Here is a 13,046-nt window from a genome sequence, read left to right on the forward strand (position 1 = left end):
AAACAAGTAGAATGCTTTTTCTTTTCAACGTCAATTTCATGTGAATTACTATTCCTTCAACTTGGTTTGTCTTTTGCTATCATTACAATATTTGATTACAATGTACTCTAAGATGATAATCAAGTTTATTGTAGATTAATCATTAATCTCTAGTATAAGAGCCTAGTTACTTCTACTAACTTTCCATCAACTTTCCTCCAAATATAGCTCTTCTTAATGTTTGTTTTGAGAAACTACCTCTCTTCTTTTGTTCTCAGTTTGTTTAGAGGTGTGTTAATTGGCCAGCCTTTCTGCAACAAAAATGAATCTTGAAAATCTCCGAAGTACCAAGTAAATGCCATCGATTTCTTCAACTTAGCTCCTAAGTTCCAATGGTTAGATTCGATAATGAGACATCCTCCTCTGCCTCCTCCTCCTCCTCCTCCTCCTCATCATCATCATCATCATCATTGGAATCATCTTCTTCAGTTTCTCTAGGGAAATATGATGTTTTCTTGAGTTTCAGAGGTGAGGATACCCGCAGGAATTTCACGGATCATCTTTATGCTGCATTCAAAAGGAGAGGAATCACCACTTTTAGGGATGACGAAAAGCTTAAGACAGGTGAACTCAGCACTTTGAACCCTTCAAAGCAATTCATGAGTCATGGTGCTCTGTAATCGTTTTGTCGAAAGGGTATTGTTTTTCGAGTTGGTGCCTACAACAGCTTTCCAAGATTATTCAACAGAAAAACGACAAGGGACATATTGTCTCCCCATTTTCTATTATGTGGATCCGTCTGATTTGAGAAAACAAACCGAAAAAGTTCTAGAAGCTTTTATTAAGCATGAAAATAATTTACAGGACAACAAAGAGAAGACACAAAGGTGGCGATCTGCTTTAACTCAAGTAGCTAACATCAAAGGATGGCACTTGAGTAACAGGTAACTATCATATTCTTTCACTTCAATAATATCTTACCAGCATCAAGATTGAAATTTGAGGCATTAGCTAAGGACTGTGCCCTTAATGTTCACTAAGCTATTTCCTTTGCTTTGTATTTGAAGGCATGGATCAGAACTTATTGGAGAAATCATTGAAAAGGTATCAACAAAATTATGTCAAACATTTGCAAGTGCTCCTAATGACATGATTGGAATTGAATCACGTTTGGAAGAGTTAAATTGCAAAATAGGCATAGGGGAGGAAGATGATAGTGTTCGGATTATAGGGAATTGTGGTATGGGCGGGTTAGGTAAAACTGTTGAAGCCGTGGCCTGCATTACAACAAAGAACCAACAGCAACAAATTGGTCAAAAGACCAGCACCAGTAAATTTTACAAGTTTAGCTGCTATACTGTTTTGTAGCAAAGAAATGGAGTTGGTTTAGTTATAGAATTACTTTTTGAATATTTTGTTCCTATGGAACTTAGCCTAAATCTTTGTAATGAGTTAGCTAAGTTAGTAGGAAAGATTGACTGATGTAATAGCTGGTATGCCAGCTTTCTTTTGTATACAAGTTGCTATATTTTTAGTAAGTGTTAAGTAAGAGCAGTTAAATTAGTAGGTAACTGTCAAATATTTTTTGTAACCTTCATATATTCAAAATTTAAATGAAAAATATATGACTTTCAGTTACAATTCTTTGCTGAGTTTTTGTTCTTTCAAGTTTCTTTTCTTTTGCTCCGATCATTTTTCATCTTTGCTTGCTAAAAATCTAACAAATGGTATCGAGAGCTTTCAATCTTTAAGGACCTTGGTTGTACACTGTCATTAAGCAAGTTGTACTTGAAACAAAAGAAGCAAAGGTTGTTTTTGGTTGCTGAAAATAAGTTTTACACCTCTTCCTCCACCTGTCTTTGTTGGAGAAAATTACAACATCTGGGCAGTAAAAATGAGAACATACCTGCAGGCATATGACCTGTGGAATGTTGTTCTCAATGACACTGAGCCACCACCACTGAGAGCCAACCTGACTATAGCCCAGATCAGGCAGCACAATGAAGACTGTGCCAAGAAGTACAAGGCTATGTCGTGCCTTCAAAGTGGAGTCTCTGATGTTATTTTCACAAGAATAATGGCTTGTGACAATCCAAAGCGAGCTGGGACAAACTCAATGAGGAGTTTGAGGGTCCGACAAGACCGAACAAAGAAACGGTGATCAACATGAGAAGAGATTTTGAAAACCTCAAGATGAAAGACTCGAAACCATCAAAAGATATCGATGAGAATCATAGCTCTCATCAACAATATAAGGCTGCTTGGGGAAGAATTCAGTGACCAAAGAGTGGTTGAGAAGGTCATAACAACCTTGCCAGAGAAGTATGAAGCAAAAATTTCCTCCCTGGAAGATTCAAGGGACTTATTAACGATCCCTTTGACTGAGCTTATAAATGCTCTTTATGCTCAAGAGCAGAGAAGGGAAAATAGGCAGGAGGACCACTATGAAGGAGCTTTTCAGGCTAGAGGCAGAGAAAGCTCAAGTGCAAACTTAAATGCCAAAGGCAAGAAGCCTTGGACTGAGAAGAAGAAGAAAGAATCTGTCAAAAAGAAGTTCCCACCTTGTGTCCATTACAAGAAGACTACTCATCTTGAGAAATACTTCTGGTACAGACCAGACATTCAATGCAGAGCCTGCAAGCAATTTGGCCATATTGAAAAGGTCTGTAAGAGCAAGTCAAAACCACAACCACAATTTCAAAGCCAAGCTCAAACTGCAGAAGAGGTTGAAGCACAAGAAGAGCATGTTTTTTCAGCATCATGCTTTGCAAGCTCGAGAAAAGTTAGTAAAACATGGCTGATTGACAGTGGATGTACCCACCATATGGCTTCTGAGAAGAGTATATTCAAGGAGCTTGACACCACCTTTAAGTCCAAAGTCAGAATTGGCAATGGTGAGCTGCTAGAGGCAAAAGGGAAATGCAACGCCTTGATAAGCACTAAGTCAGGTATTAAAACCATTTCAGAGGTTCTCTATGTACCTGACATTGACCAAAACTTGCTAAGTGTTGGCCAACTATTGGAGAAATGCTACTCTCTAATTTTTGAAGGCAAGAACTGTTTGATCAAAAATTATGCTGGTGAAGTGTTAACTACAGTGGCTATGTAAGACAGGACCTTCATTGTAGATGTGAATCAGCTTCAGGCCAAGGCATATGCATCTCAGTCTGATGAGACAGACTTGTGGCACAGGAGGATGGGGCATGTGAACTACAATTCACTGAACATGTTACACAAAATGGATTTGGTCAGTGACATGTCCAAAATCGAGCCAAAGGATGCTGTATGTGAGGTCTATCAGCTAGGCAAACAGACCAGATTACCCTTTCCAGTCAACAAGGCATGGAGAGCACAAGGAAAGCTTCAGCTTGTTCATACTGATATCTGTGGACCTATGAAGACCACCTCCTTAAATGGTAGTAGGTACTTTGTACTTTTCATTGATGATTATTCTAGGTTCTGTTGGATAAATTTTTTGAAGCACAAGTCAGATGTTTATGATTTTTTCTGCAAATTTAAAGCTTTGGCTGAAAACCAAGCTAGCTGCAAGTTGAAATGCTTGAGGTCTGACAATGATTTTGAGTATGTATCTCAAAAATTCCAAAAGATGTGTGATGATTCTGGAATTCAACACCAGCTAACCACTGTTTATACTCCACAGCAAAATGGAGTCTGTGAGAGAAAAAATAGAACAGTCCTTGACATGGCTAGGTGTCTTTTATTTGAGGCTAAAATGCCAAACATTTTTTGGGCAGAAGCTGTGAACACAGCTGTTTATCTGTTAAATAGGCTTCCTACCAATGCAGTCAAGGTTAAAACACCCTTTGAAGCCTGGTTTGGACAGAAACCATCTGTCTCTCATGTGAAAGTATTTGGCTGTTTATGTTATGTGTTGGTATCTGAGGAGAAAAGAACCAAGTTGGACAGGAGGTCCATGCCAGGGGTGTTTGTTGGCTACAGCAATGTGAAGAAAAGATATAGAGTCTTTGATCCACTGACCAAGAAGATTGTAGTGAGCAGAGATGTGAAATTCAGTGAAGCAAGTAGCTGGAAATGAGATGGAATTGAAGCAAATTTGCTCGAGGCAGATCAGATTGATATTGATTTGCAGGAAGCTAAAAATGAAGCAATAACTGAATATGGCTATGATGATGAACCTGTTCGAGGCACCAGGACAATAGCAAACATTTATGAAAGATGTGCAGTAACTCTAGTAGAGTCTTCATGCTTTGAAGAAGCTGCAAAAGAAAGGTGCTGGCAAGAGGCTATGGAAACTGAATTGAGTATGATTCAGAAGAATGACACTTGGGAGCTTGTCGATAGACCTGAAAATAGAAGAATCATTGCTGTCAAATGGGTCTTTAAGACTAAAAACAATGCTGATGGAACTTTGAACAGACACAAGGCCAGATTGGTTGTGAAAGGGTATAGTCAGCAGCAAGGGGTTGATTTTTCTGAAACCTTTGCACCTATTGCAAGGTTGGATACTATCAGATTGCTGCTTGCTTTGGCAGCTCAAAAGCACTGGAAGGTGTATCATTTAGATGTTAAGTCAGCCTTTCTAAATGACTTTCTTAATAAAGAAATATTCATTGAGCAACCTGAGGGTTTTAAGGTCACTGGTGAAGAACAGAAGGTTTACAAATTGAAAAGGGCCTTATATGGCCTAAAGCAGGCTCTAAAAGCCTGGTATGAGAGGATTGATGGCTATTTGGCAAGGCTTAGGTTCGTAAAGAGTGTCAGCGAGCCTACACTCTATGTTAAGAAGGATCATAAGGAAACTTTGTTAATTGTTTCCTTGTATGTTGATGATCTGGTGGTCATTGGCTGCAAAGATGAACTCATTGAAGACTTCAAGAAGCAGATGCAACATGTCTTTGAGATGACTGACCTTGGTCTAATGACCTATTTTCTTGGTATGGAAATCAGACAAGGAAGTGATGGTATTTTCATAAGTCAGCAGACATTTGCTTCCAAGGTGCTTGAAAAATTTTGCATGTCAAAATGCAAATCAGTCACTACACCTGTTGCATTGGGGGAAAAATTGTCAAGTGCCAGTAAACACGATCGTGTAGATGAGAAAGCATATAGAAGCTTAATTGGTTGTTTGCTTTATTTAACAGCAACTAGACCAGACATTGTCTATGTTGTTAGTCAAATTTCAAGGTTTATGCACTGCAATAATGGTGCACATCTGAAGGCAGCAAAGAGTGTTAAGGTATGTCAAAGGAACCATCGATGCTGGTGTGAAGTTTTGGAGGGCAAAGGAGCTGAAACTTGTAGGCTATTCTGATAGCGATTGGGCAGGGTCAGTTTATGACATGAGGAGTAATTCAAGTTATTTTTTCACCTTAGGCTCTAGTGTTTTCAGCTGGAGTTCAAAGAAGCAACAAACTGTTGCACAATCCACAGCAGAGGCTGAGTATATTTCAGCTGCAGCAGCAGTAAATCAAGCCATTTGGCTTAGGAAGATTTTGGATGATTTGAATGAAAATCAAGCTCAGCCTACTGAGATTAGTGTGGATAATTAATCAGCTGTGGCCATAGCAAAGAATCCAGTCTTCCATGGTAAGACTAAACACTTCAAAATTAAATTCCATTTTGTTAGAGAAGCTGAGCAATCGAAGGAGGTTAGCTTAGTTCATTGCAGCTCAGAAATTCAGTTAGCTGACATTTTAACTAAACCATTGGGAGCCAACCGATTTAATGCTTTGAAGGAAAGGATTGGTGTTTGTTGCATACAGTCCAAGGAGGAGTGTTGAAGCCGTGGCCTGCATTACAACAAAGAACCAACAGCAACAAATTGGTCAAAAGACCAGCAGCAGCAAATTTTACAAGTTTAGTTGCTATACTGTTTTGTAGCAAAGAAATGGAGTTGGTTCAGTTATAGAATTACTTTTTGAATATTTTGTTCCTATGGAACTTAGCCTAAATCTTTGTAATGAGTTAGCTAAGTTAGTAGGAAAGATTGATTGATGTAATAGCTGGTATCCCAGCTTTCTTTTGTATACAAGTTGCTATATTTTTAGTAAGTGCTAAGTAAGAGCAGTTAAATTAGTACGTAACTGTCAAATATTTTTTGTAACCTTCATATATTCAAAATTTAAATGAAAAATCCAACAAAAACAACTCTTGCAAGATCTGTTTATATCCAAATTTCAAGTCATTTTGAAGGCCGAAGCTTTCTGGCCGATGTTCGTGAAGTTGCAGAGAAACATGGACTTGTTTGTTTGCAGAAACAACTTCTTTCCCAAATTTTTCCAGAGGAAAGTTTCAACTTTTTTAATGTTCATGATGGGAATGACATCATACGTCATATGTTATCTCATAAAAATATTTTTGTTGTTATTGATGATGTCGATAACATAGAACACTTAAAATGTTTATTAGGCAAGCGAGCTTGGTTTGGTTTAGGAAGCAGGATCATCATAACAACAAGAGACGAGCATCTACTGCAAATCTAAGGAGTGGATGATGTGTATAATCCGACGAAATTGAATGCCAAGGAAGCACTTCGCCTTTTCAGTTTGAAAGCTTTCAAAAGTGAAACACCTGCAATGGAATTTTTTGAGCTTTCTAAATGTGTAGTGGGATATGCCAATGGCCTTCTGTTAGCTCTTGAAGTTTTTGGTTCTTTTACATGCAGCGGATCGATGAAGCTCAATGGAGAAGTGCTATTGAAAGACTTAAAAAGGAGTCCAACAAAGAAATTCTAGACAGGCTTCAAATAAGTTTTGATGGGTTAGAACAATCGGAGAAAGATATATTTTTGGATATTGCATGCTTCTTCAAAGGAGAAGACAAAGATATGGTAACCAAAATTCTCGATGGTTGTGGCTTTTTCCCGGATATTGGAATAGATGTTCTCATCAAGAAATCTCTTGTAACAATTGATGAAGACAACAAATGTCGATGCACGTCTTGTTACAATAGATGGGAAGGAAAATTGTTTACCAAGAATCTCCTAATGAACCTGGAAAACGTAGTAGATTGTGGGAGGAAAATGATACTAATTATGTGCTAATAGAAAACACTGTAAGCCTTTAGCACTATTAACTGTTACTCCACCCTTGAATATTTGTTGATTCATACGATACTAGGATGCAAGTCTAGCTTTGAACTATTTTTGGACGTGCATTGCGTTGTTAAGTCATTAAATTTACCGTATTAATTAGTTGATTGCTCGATTTTCAGCAACGGAAGTCATTCAAGGTCTAGTCATCGATTCTATCGGTGTAAATTCATACACCTATCGTGTATATGTAGTTGATTACTCAGTATATTGTAAAGCTCATTCCTCTTTTTCCTTGGTGGTTATCGGAAATGCAGAACACTTGGACTTTGAGTCTTGATGCCTTTTGACGATGAACAGGCTAAGACTGCTCCGAGTCTTCAATGTTCCGAATTCTCGTGGTTTCAAATATCTTAGTAACTAGTTAAGGCTTTTATAATGGCATGGATATCCTTTCAAATCCTTCCCTTCAAGCTTCCAACCGGAGAACCTTGTTGCACTTCTTCTGCCTTATAGCCGCATTGAAAAGTTCTGGAAGCCAAACATGGTAAGAGTTACTTTGTTACATTGAAAAGTTGTTGCAAGCTGAGTTTCTATTTCTTAAAAGTTTTTATTTTTATAATTGTTACGCTCTTATGATCACTAACCCGAAGACCAAATAAGGTTCGGGTCTCCTACTTGAGACCTAAATAGGGCTCACTAGATGGATACGGGCAAGCCTTATAGTATGAAGCTCACAAGAGGTGTTCACAAGAGGAGCTCATGGATCCTGCTCACTCATGATAGGGGGTGTTCGCAAGGGGAGCTCGCGATCTCAACTCGCAGATGCCCAAGGAGTGTCCAGCAGGCAACCCAAAACAATACACGTTTCCAGCATGCATAGAGTTTGCTAGGAACGTCAATTCTATGAACATAAGCTATGCATATAAATATTCTATTGTCCCCTCTAATGAGACATAATGAAAATTTACTTAACAATTGGTGCGGTGAGCGTGGACAAATTTCCAACCGATAGATTTCTTTCAAGTTTGAGAGAAATTACCAGAAGTGAAGATGGTTCACCCAAATAAGAATTTACCTTTCAATCTTTCGTCGAGACAGGTTGTAGCCTCGAGTTCTAGTAGTTAACCTAATGAAGCAGATTTGTTTGCCGATCAACCGGAGAACTTTGACAATGCGGCCTATCAGGGAGTTTCCGGTCCATTGGGCTTGAACATATCCACTGGTTGCGGGTTGCCACTCCCTCCCAACTAATAAGCATTGTCACAATAGTTCCTTGCTCTCCAGGAGTAGATGAAGTTAATGAAAGATCAAATGGTTGCGCAAGAGGAATGGTTCGAGCAACAATAGACTTTTCAGCAAGAGTTATTGAAATAGAATAAAGAGTTAAGAAGGAAGGTAAGCTCTGACACTTCTAATTTTTATGACAATGTGAGTGCACAGGACAAAGCTTCAAGTATGCATGCAAGAGAATAGCGAAACGAGATGGATGAATTGCAACGGGACGTGAGAACGTTATAACAATCCATTGGCCCCTGAGATAGCAACAGTGAACTTGTCGCGTGATTTTAAAGTCCCAAAGGACATGTTTGAAAGGAGAAAAGACCTGTGAGCCCATTTAAGGCAATACAATTATTATAGCTGAGAGCATTGGATTCGGAAAAGTGCAAAGCTTTTTTCACGACACTGAAAGGGAGTGCGAAAGATTGGTACTTTTCCTTTTCTCAAGACTCAGTTCAAAGTTTTTCTCAATTAGGCCAGATGTTCTTGGGAAGATTCAGGCTCCACAAGGCAACCATGAGCACGCCTACGGGGTTAATGTCAATGAAACAAAGGGAATGAGAGTCTCTCCAAAATTATGTGAAGCGATTTCATGCGACGAATTTAAACACGAAGAATTTGAAGGATCAGTAGGCTATCGATACTTTTATCATGGGGGCAGAAAATGATCATGTACAATACTCTTTTGCCAATAACAGGCCACGGAGTTTGGCAGATCTTTACGAGCGAGCCTACAAGTTCATAGAGGCAGAGGAGATTAAAAGGGTATCGCATAGCACTGTTCAGATGGAAGACAATTAGTTTAGAAACTGAGAGGCAACTCGCAGTAAACAAGGCCCTCCTAGCCAGACATTACGAGCAAGAGGTGATAGCTAGCAAAGAAATCAGATGCAAGGTGATTCTCTTAGGGCTCTCTAGAGGTTTCAACTAGAGCATACTAGGAAGTACATTCCCTAAGGTGTGTTTGAAGTTTACACTCATTTTAATGCTACCCATTCTTACATTCTGAACCAGGTAAAATGTCTTGGTATCCTGCCCTAGCCATCTCCAATGAGGTATAGTACAATGAGGTCCAACTCGAGAGACAGATGTGCCTTCTACAATGATGTTGGACACTAAAATAAGGATTGTTTCACCCTAAAGGATGCAATTGAAGAAGTAGTGAAAAACGGCGAGCTTGCCAAGTTTGTTGATCAAGGTGTTTCCCAGTAAGGTCAAACTTCATATGGTGATCCCAAGGGTAAACAGAAGGTTAAAGGTACCATCCATGTAATTATAGGAATAGATAAAAAGTGGGTAGGTTTTAGTGCAAAAAAGAATGCGCAGATGAGAAGTGTGATGTCTATTAGCACCCCTAAAAGGTCATATTAGCAGGGAGAATAGAGCGTTGAATTTGGTAATGATGATGAGGAGTTGGTATTTGACGAAGAGGGTAATGATCTTATGGTTTTGTCTACAACAATAGTAGGTTTTAAGTTTAAAAGGATACTTGTAGACAGTGGTAGTGTAGTAAAAGTGTTATCTTGGGAAGCATATCAGAAGATGGGGCTAAAGGAGCAAGCATTGTCCAAAGCTAGCCCACTATATGGTTTTGCAAACCATCCTATTGAGGTAAAAGGCTCGACCACTTTACCTGTCACCTTGGGGATGACAAGCACACAACTACGGAGCATGTCTAGTTCTTTGTTCTAGACCATCCCATGGAGTACAATGCTATTTTTGGGCGACCAATAATTAAACTCTTTAATTAACTCCAGGACTAGCCTTCATACTCGATCAACTTAGGATCCCCTGTCTCCCATTCACCTTTGAGTTGATAGATTACTAATGTAAAATCCCCATATACCTCTAGTATTTTGATATTGAGTTCTATAGCTACACGGATACCGATGATGGATGCCTTGTATTCTGCCATATTGTTCGTGCAATTAAAATCCAATTTACTAGTAAAGGGATAGTGATCTTTGTTTGGGGATACTAAGACAGCCCCAATTCCGTTACCCATAGTGTTGGAGGCCCCATCAAAGTTTAGTTTCCAGGGATGTTCTTTTTGAGCACCTTCTTTAGTAGTTGCAACATACATCAGATTTTTATTTGAGAAATCGAAATTCAAAGGCTCATAATCTTTTAGAGCTCTACTGGCTTTCTAGTTGCAACATACATAATTTTTATTTGAGAAAATCTGCTATTGGACTCCCTTTTATTGCTTTCTGGTTCACATAGGCTATATCAAATTTGGAAAATAGAATTTGCCATCGAGTCATTCTTCCATTCAGAGCAATCGACTCCATCACATACTTTAGAGGGTCCATCATTTAGATTACCCATGTTGTATGGTACAACATGTATTGTCTTAGTCTCAGGGTTGTCCAGATTAAGGCGCAATACAACTTCTCAATTGGCAAATATCTTGTTTCTCATTCATTAAACTTCTTACTGAGGTACTATATCGCTCTTTTCTCCCTGACTCATCATGTTGGCCAAGTACGCATCCCATGGAATTTCCAATATTGCCAAGTACAATATTAGTGGCTTTTTTGGGTAATGTGGCATCAGCACTGGGGATTTAGACAAGCAATGTTTGACCTTGTCGAAAGTCTTCTGGAACTCCTCATCCCATATGCCTGGATTGTGTTTCATAAGGAGATGGAATATGGGGTTGCATTTCTCAATTAGTTGTGAAATGAACCAGACGATATAATTTAGTCTTCCTAGGAAACCTTGAACTTCTTTTTGAATGCGTGGCAGAGGCAACTCATATATAGCTTTAACTTTAGATGGGTCGATCTTGATCCCTTTTTCACTAACTACAAACCCTAGCAATTGTCCTGCCCTAGCCCTGAAGGTACATTTTGCTGGATTGAGATTTAGCTGGAATTTTCTCAACCTCAAAAATAATTTCCTCAAGACTTGCATATGCTCTTTTTTTGTTCTGGATTTTGAGATCATATCATCGACATAAATCTCAATTTCTTTATGCATCATATCATGAAACAAGGTTACCATGGCTCTTTGATACGTCACTCTCACATTTTCAGTCCGAATGGTATCACTTTATAGCAGAATGTTCCCCATATAGTTACGAATGTCGTCTTTTTCATGTCTTCTTAAGGATGCATCTTTATCTAGTTGTAACTGGAAAAGCCATCCATGAAGAAGAACAGTGAGTAACCTGCCGTGTTGTCCACTAAGGTGTCAATGTGAGGCAATAAGAAATTATCTTTTGGGTTGGCCTTGTTTAAATCCCTATAGTCTACACACATTCATACTTTCCCATCTTTCTTAGGAACGGGGACAATATTAGCTACCTATTATGAGTATTTAACCACTTGTAGGAAACCAGCGTCGAATTACTTCTTAACCTCTTCTTTTATTTTCAGCAAGACGTCAGGCCTCATCCTTCTGAGCTTCTGTTAAACTGGCTTGCACTCTTCCTTTATGGGGAGTCGGTGTACCACGATATTAGTGTTTAGCCCAGGCATATCTTGATATGACCATGCGAATACATCTTTGAATTCTTGGAGCAACTCAATGGGGTTTTACTTTGTCTTTGCGGTGATACAAGCTCCGATCTTCATCTCTTTCTCTTCTCCTAAGCTCACAATTTCTACTGATTCTTTGTGAGGTAGGATTTGTTTCTCATCTTGTTCTACCATCCTTAACAAATTAGGAGATAGGTTACAATTTCGATCATCTTCAAAGTCCTGAAGTTCCTCTAAACACATATCTTACTCAAAAGGAGATTCTGAGTTAGTAATGATGTCGCTCATATCATTGATATCTGGAGACCTGTTATATGAACGAAGAAAGACCCAAAAAACAAATGAATCTAAGAATAATCATTTGTGTGGTATGAGTATGAATGAAATGGAAGAAATAAAAGAATATTTGCCAAAATGAAACACAAATATGCATTTTATTAAAATCAAGCTATTGGACATATGCCTATTTCACAAAAGGATTCTTATTGCTCACGGGCTTAGAGCAATAAGTGTGCTTTGAACATTACTCTGAATTAGTTCTAAAAATTGCAAGGATCTTTTTCAATCTAATTGTTCAAAACACTTTCGAGGATATAAGGACAAATGTCTGACAGGTTTTCTTCCCTAATTCTTTATTTGGATTTGGTGTTCATGCTTAGATTTCCCAACATTCCTTCCAGTCCTTTGACCTCTTCAAAGAATTCCAACTCTTTGTTATCCATTAGACTTTGTACCAAAGCTTTGAATTTATCACACTCTTGGATTCCATGACCTTCTTTAGCGGGGAACTCGCAGTAGCTCCTCACTTCTTTAGGTTTCTCCTCTGAATCTTGCATGATTATCCTCCGTCTATCATCTTTTTCCAAACTCATTTTAGTGAGATTTTTACTTCCACCACATCAATTTTGGTTCTCTTTCCTCCACTTTCAATTATCGCGTTTACCCCTTGATCTGAATGACTGGGTAACAGATTTCCTACCACATTAGGTCCTGATGGATCATCGAACCTAACGATCCCTATCTTGATGAACCTCTTAATCAACTTTTTAAATGCAGTACAGTTCTTAATTAAGTGTCCCGTTATTCCTACTTGGTACTCGCGTTAAACATTCACATCGTACCATTTTGGGAATGTAAGTTGCATGGGTTTTAAGTAAAACAGGGATACCACATGCGCATTGAACATATTCTGACATAACTCCCTATATGTCATCGGGATAGGTGTGAACTGGAGTTTTTTTGTGTTTGGTATTGAGTTAGATTATTGCCTTGAGGGGCCTTGATGGCTAGTT

At 38.6% G+C, this 13,046-nt stretch overlaps 1 protein-coding gene and 1 pseudogene across 1 annotated transcript; both read left to right on the forward strand.

Annotated features, from left to right (window-relative positions):
* Positions 1-371: 371 nt before the first annotated feature.
* LOC128041890 (disease resistance protein RUN1-like) lies at positions 372-1,347 on the forward strand. Its single transcript, XM_052632722.1, has 3 exons — positions 372-603; positions 707-923; positions 1,047-1,347. Exons 1-3 carry the CDS (start codon positions 372-374, stop codon positions 1,345-1,347), a joined length of 750 nt encoding a protein of 249 aa, XP_052488682.1.
* A 4,739-nt stretch (positions 1,348-6,086) lies between these two features.
* On the forward strand, positions 6,087-6,695 carry LOC128042317 (disease resistance protein RPV1-like; annotated as a pseudogene).
* Positions 6,696-13,046: the final 6,351 nt, after the last annotated feature.

The sequence above is a fragment of the Gossypium raimondii genome, chromosome 1, assembly GCF_025698545.1.
Source record: "Gossypium raimondii isolate GPD5lz chromosome 1, ASM2569854v1, whole genome shotgun sequence".
NCBI classification, from domain to species: Eukaryota; Viridiplantae; Streptophyta; class Magnoliopsida; order Malvales; family Malvaceae; genus Gossypium; species Gossypium raimondii.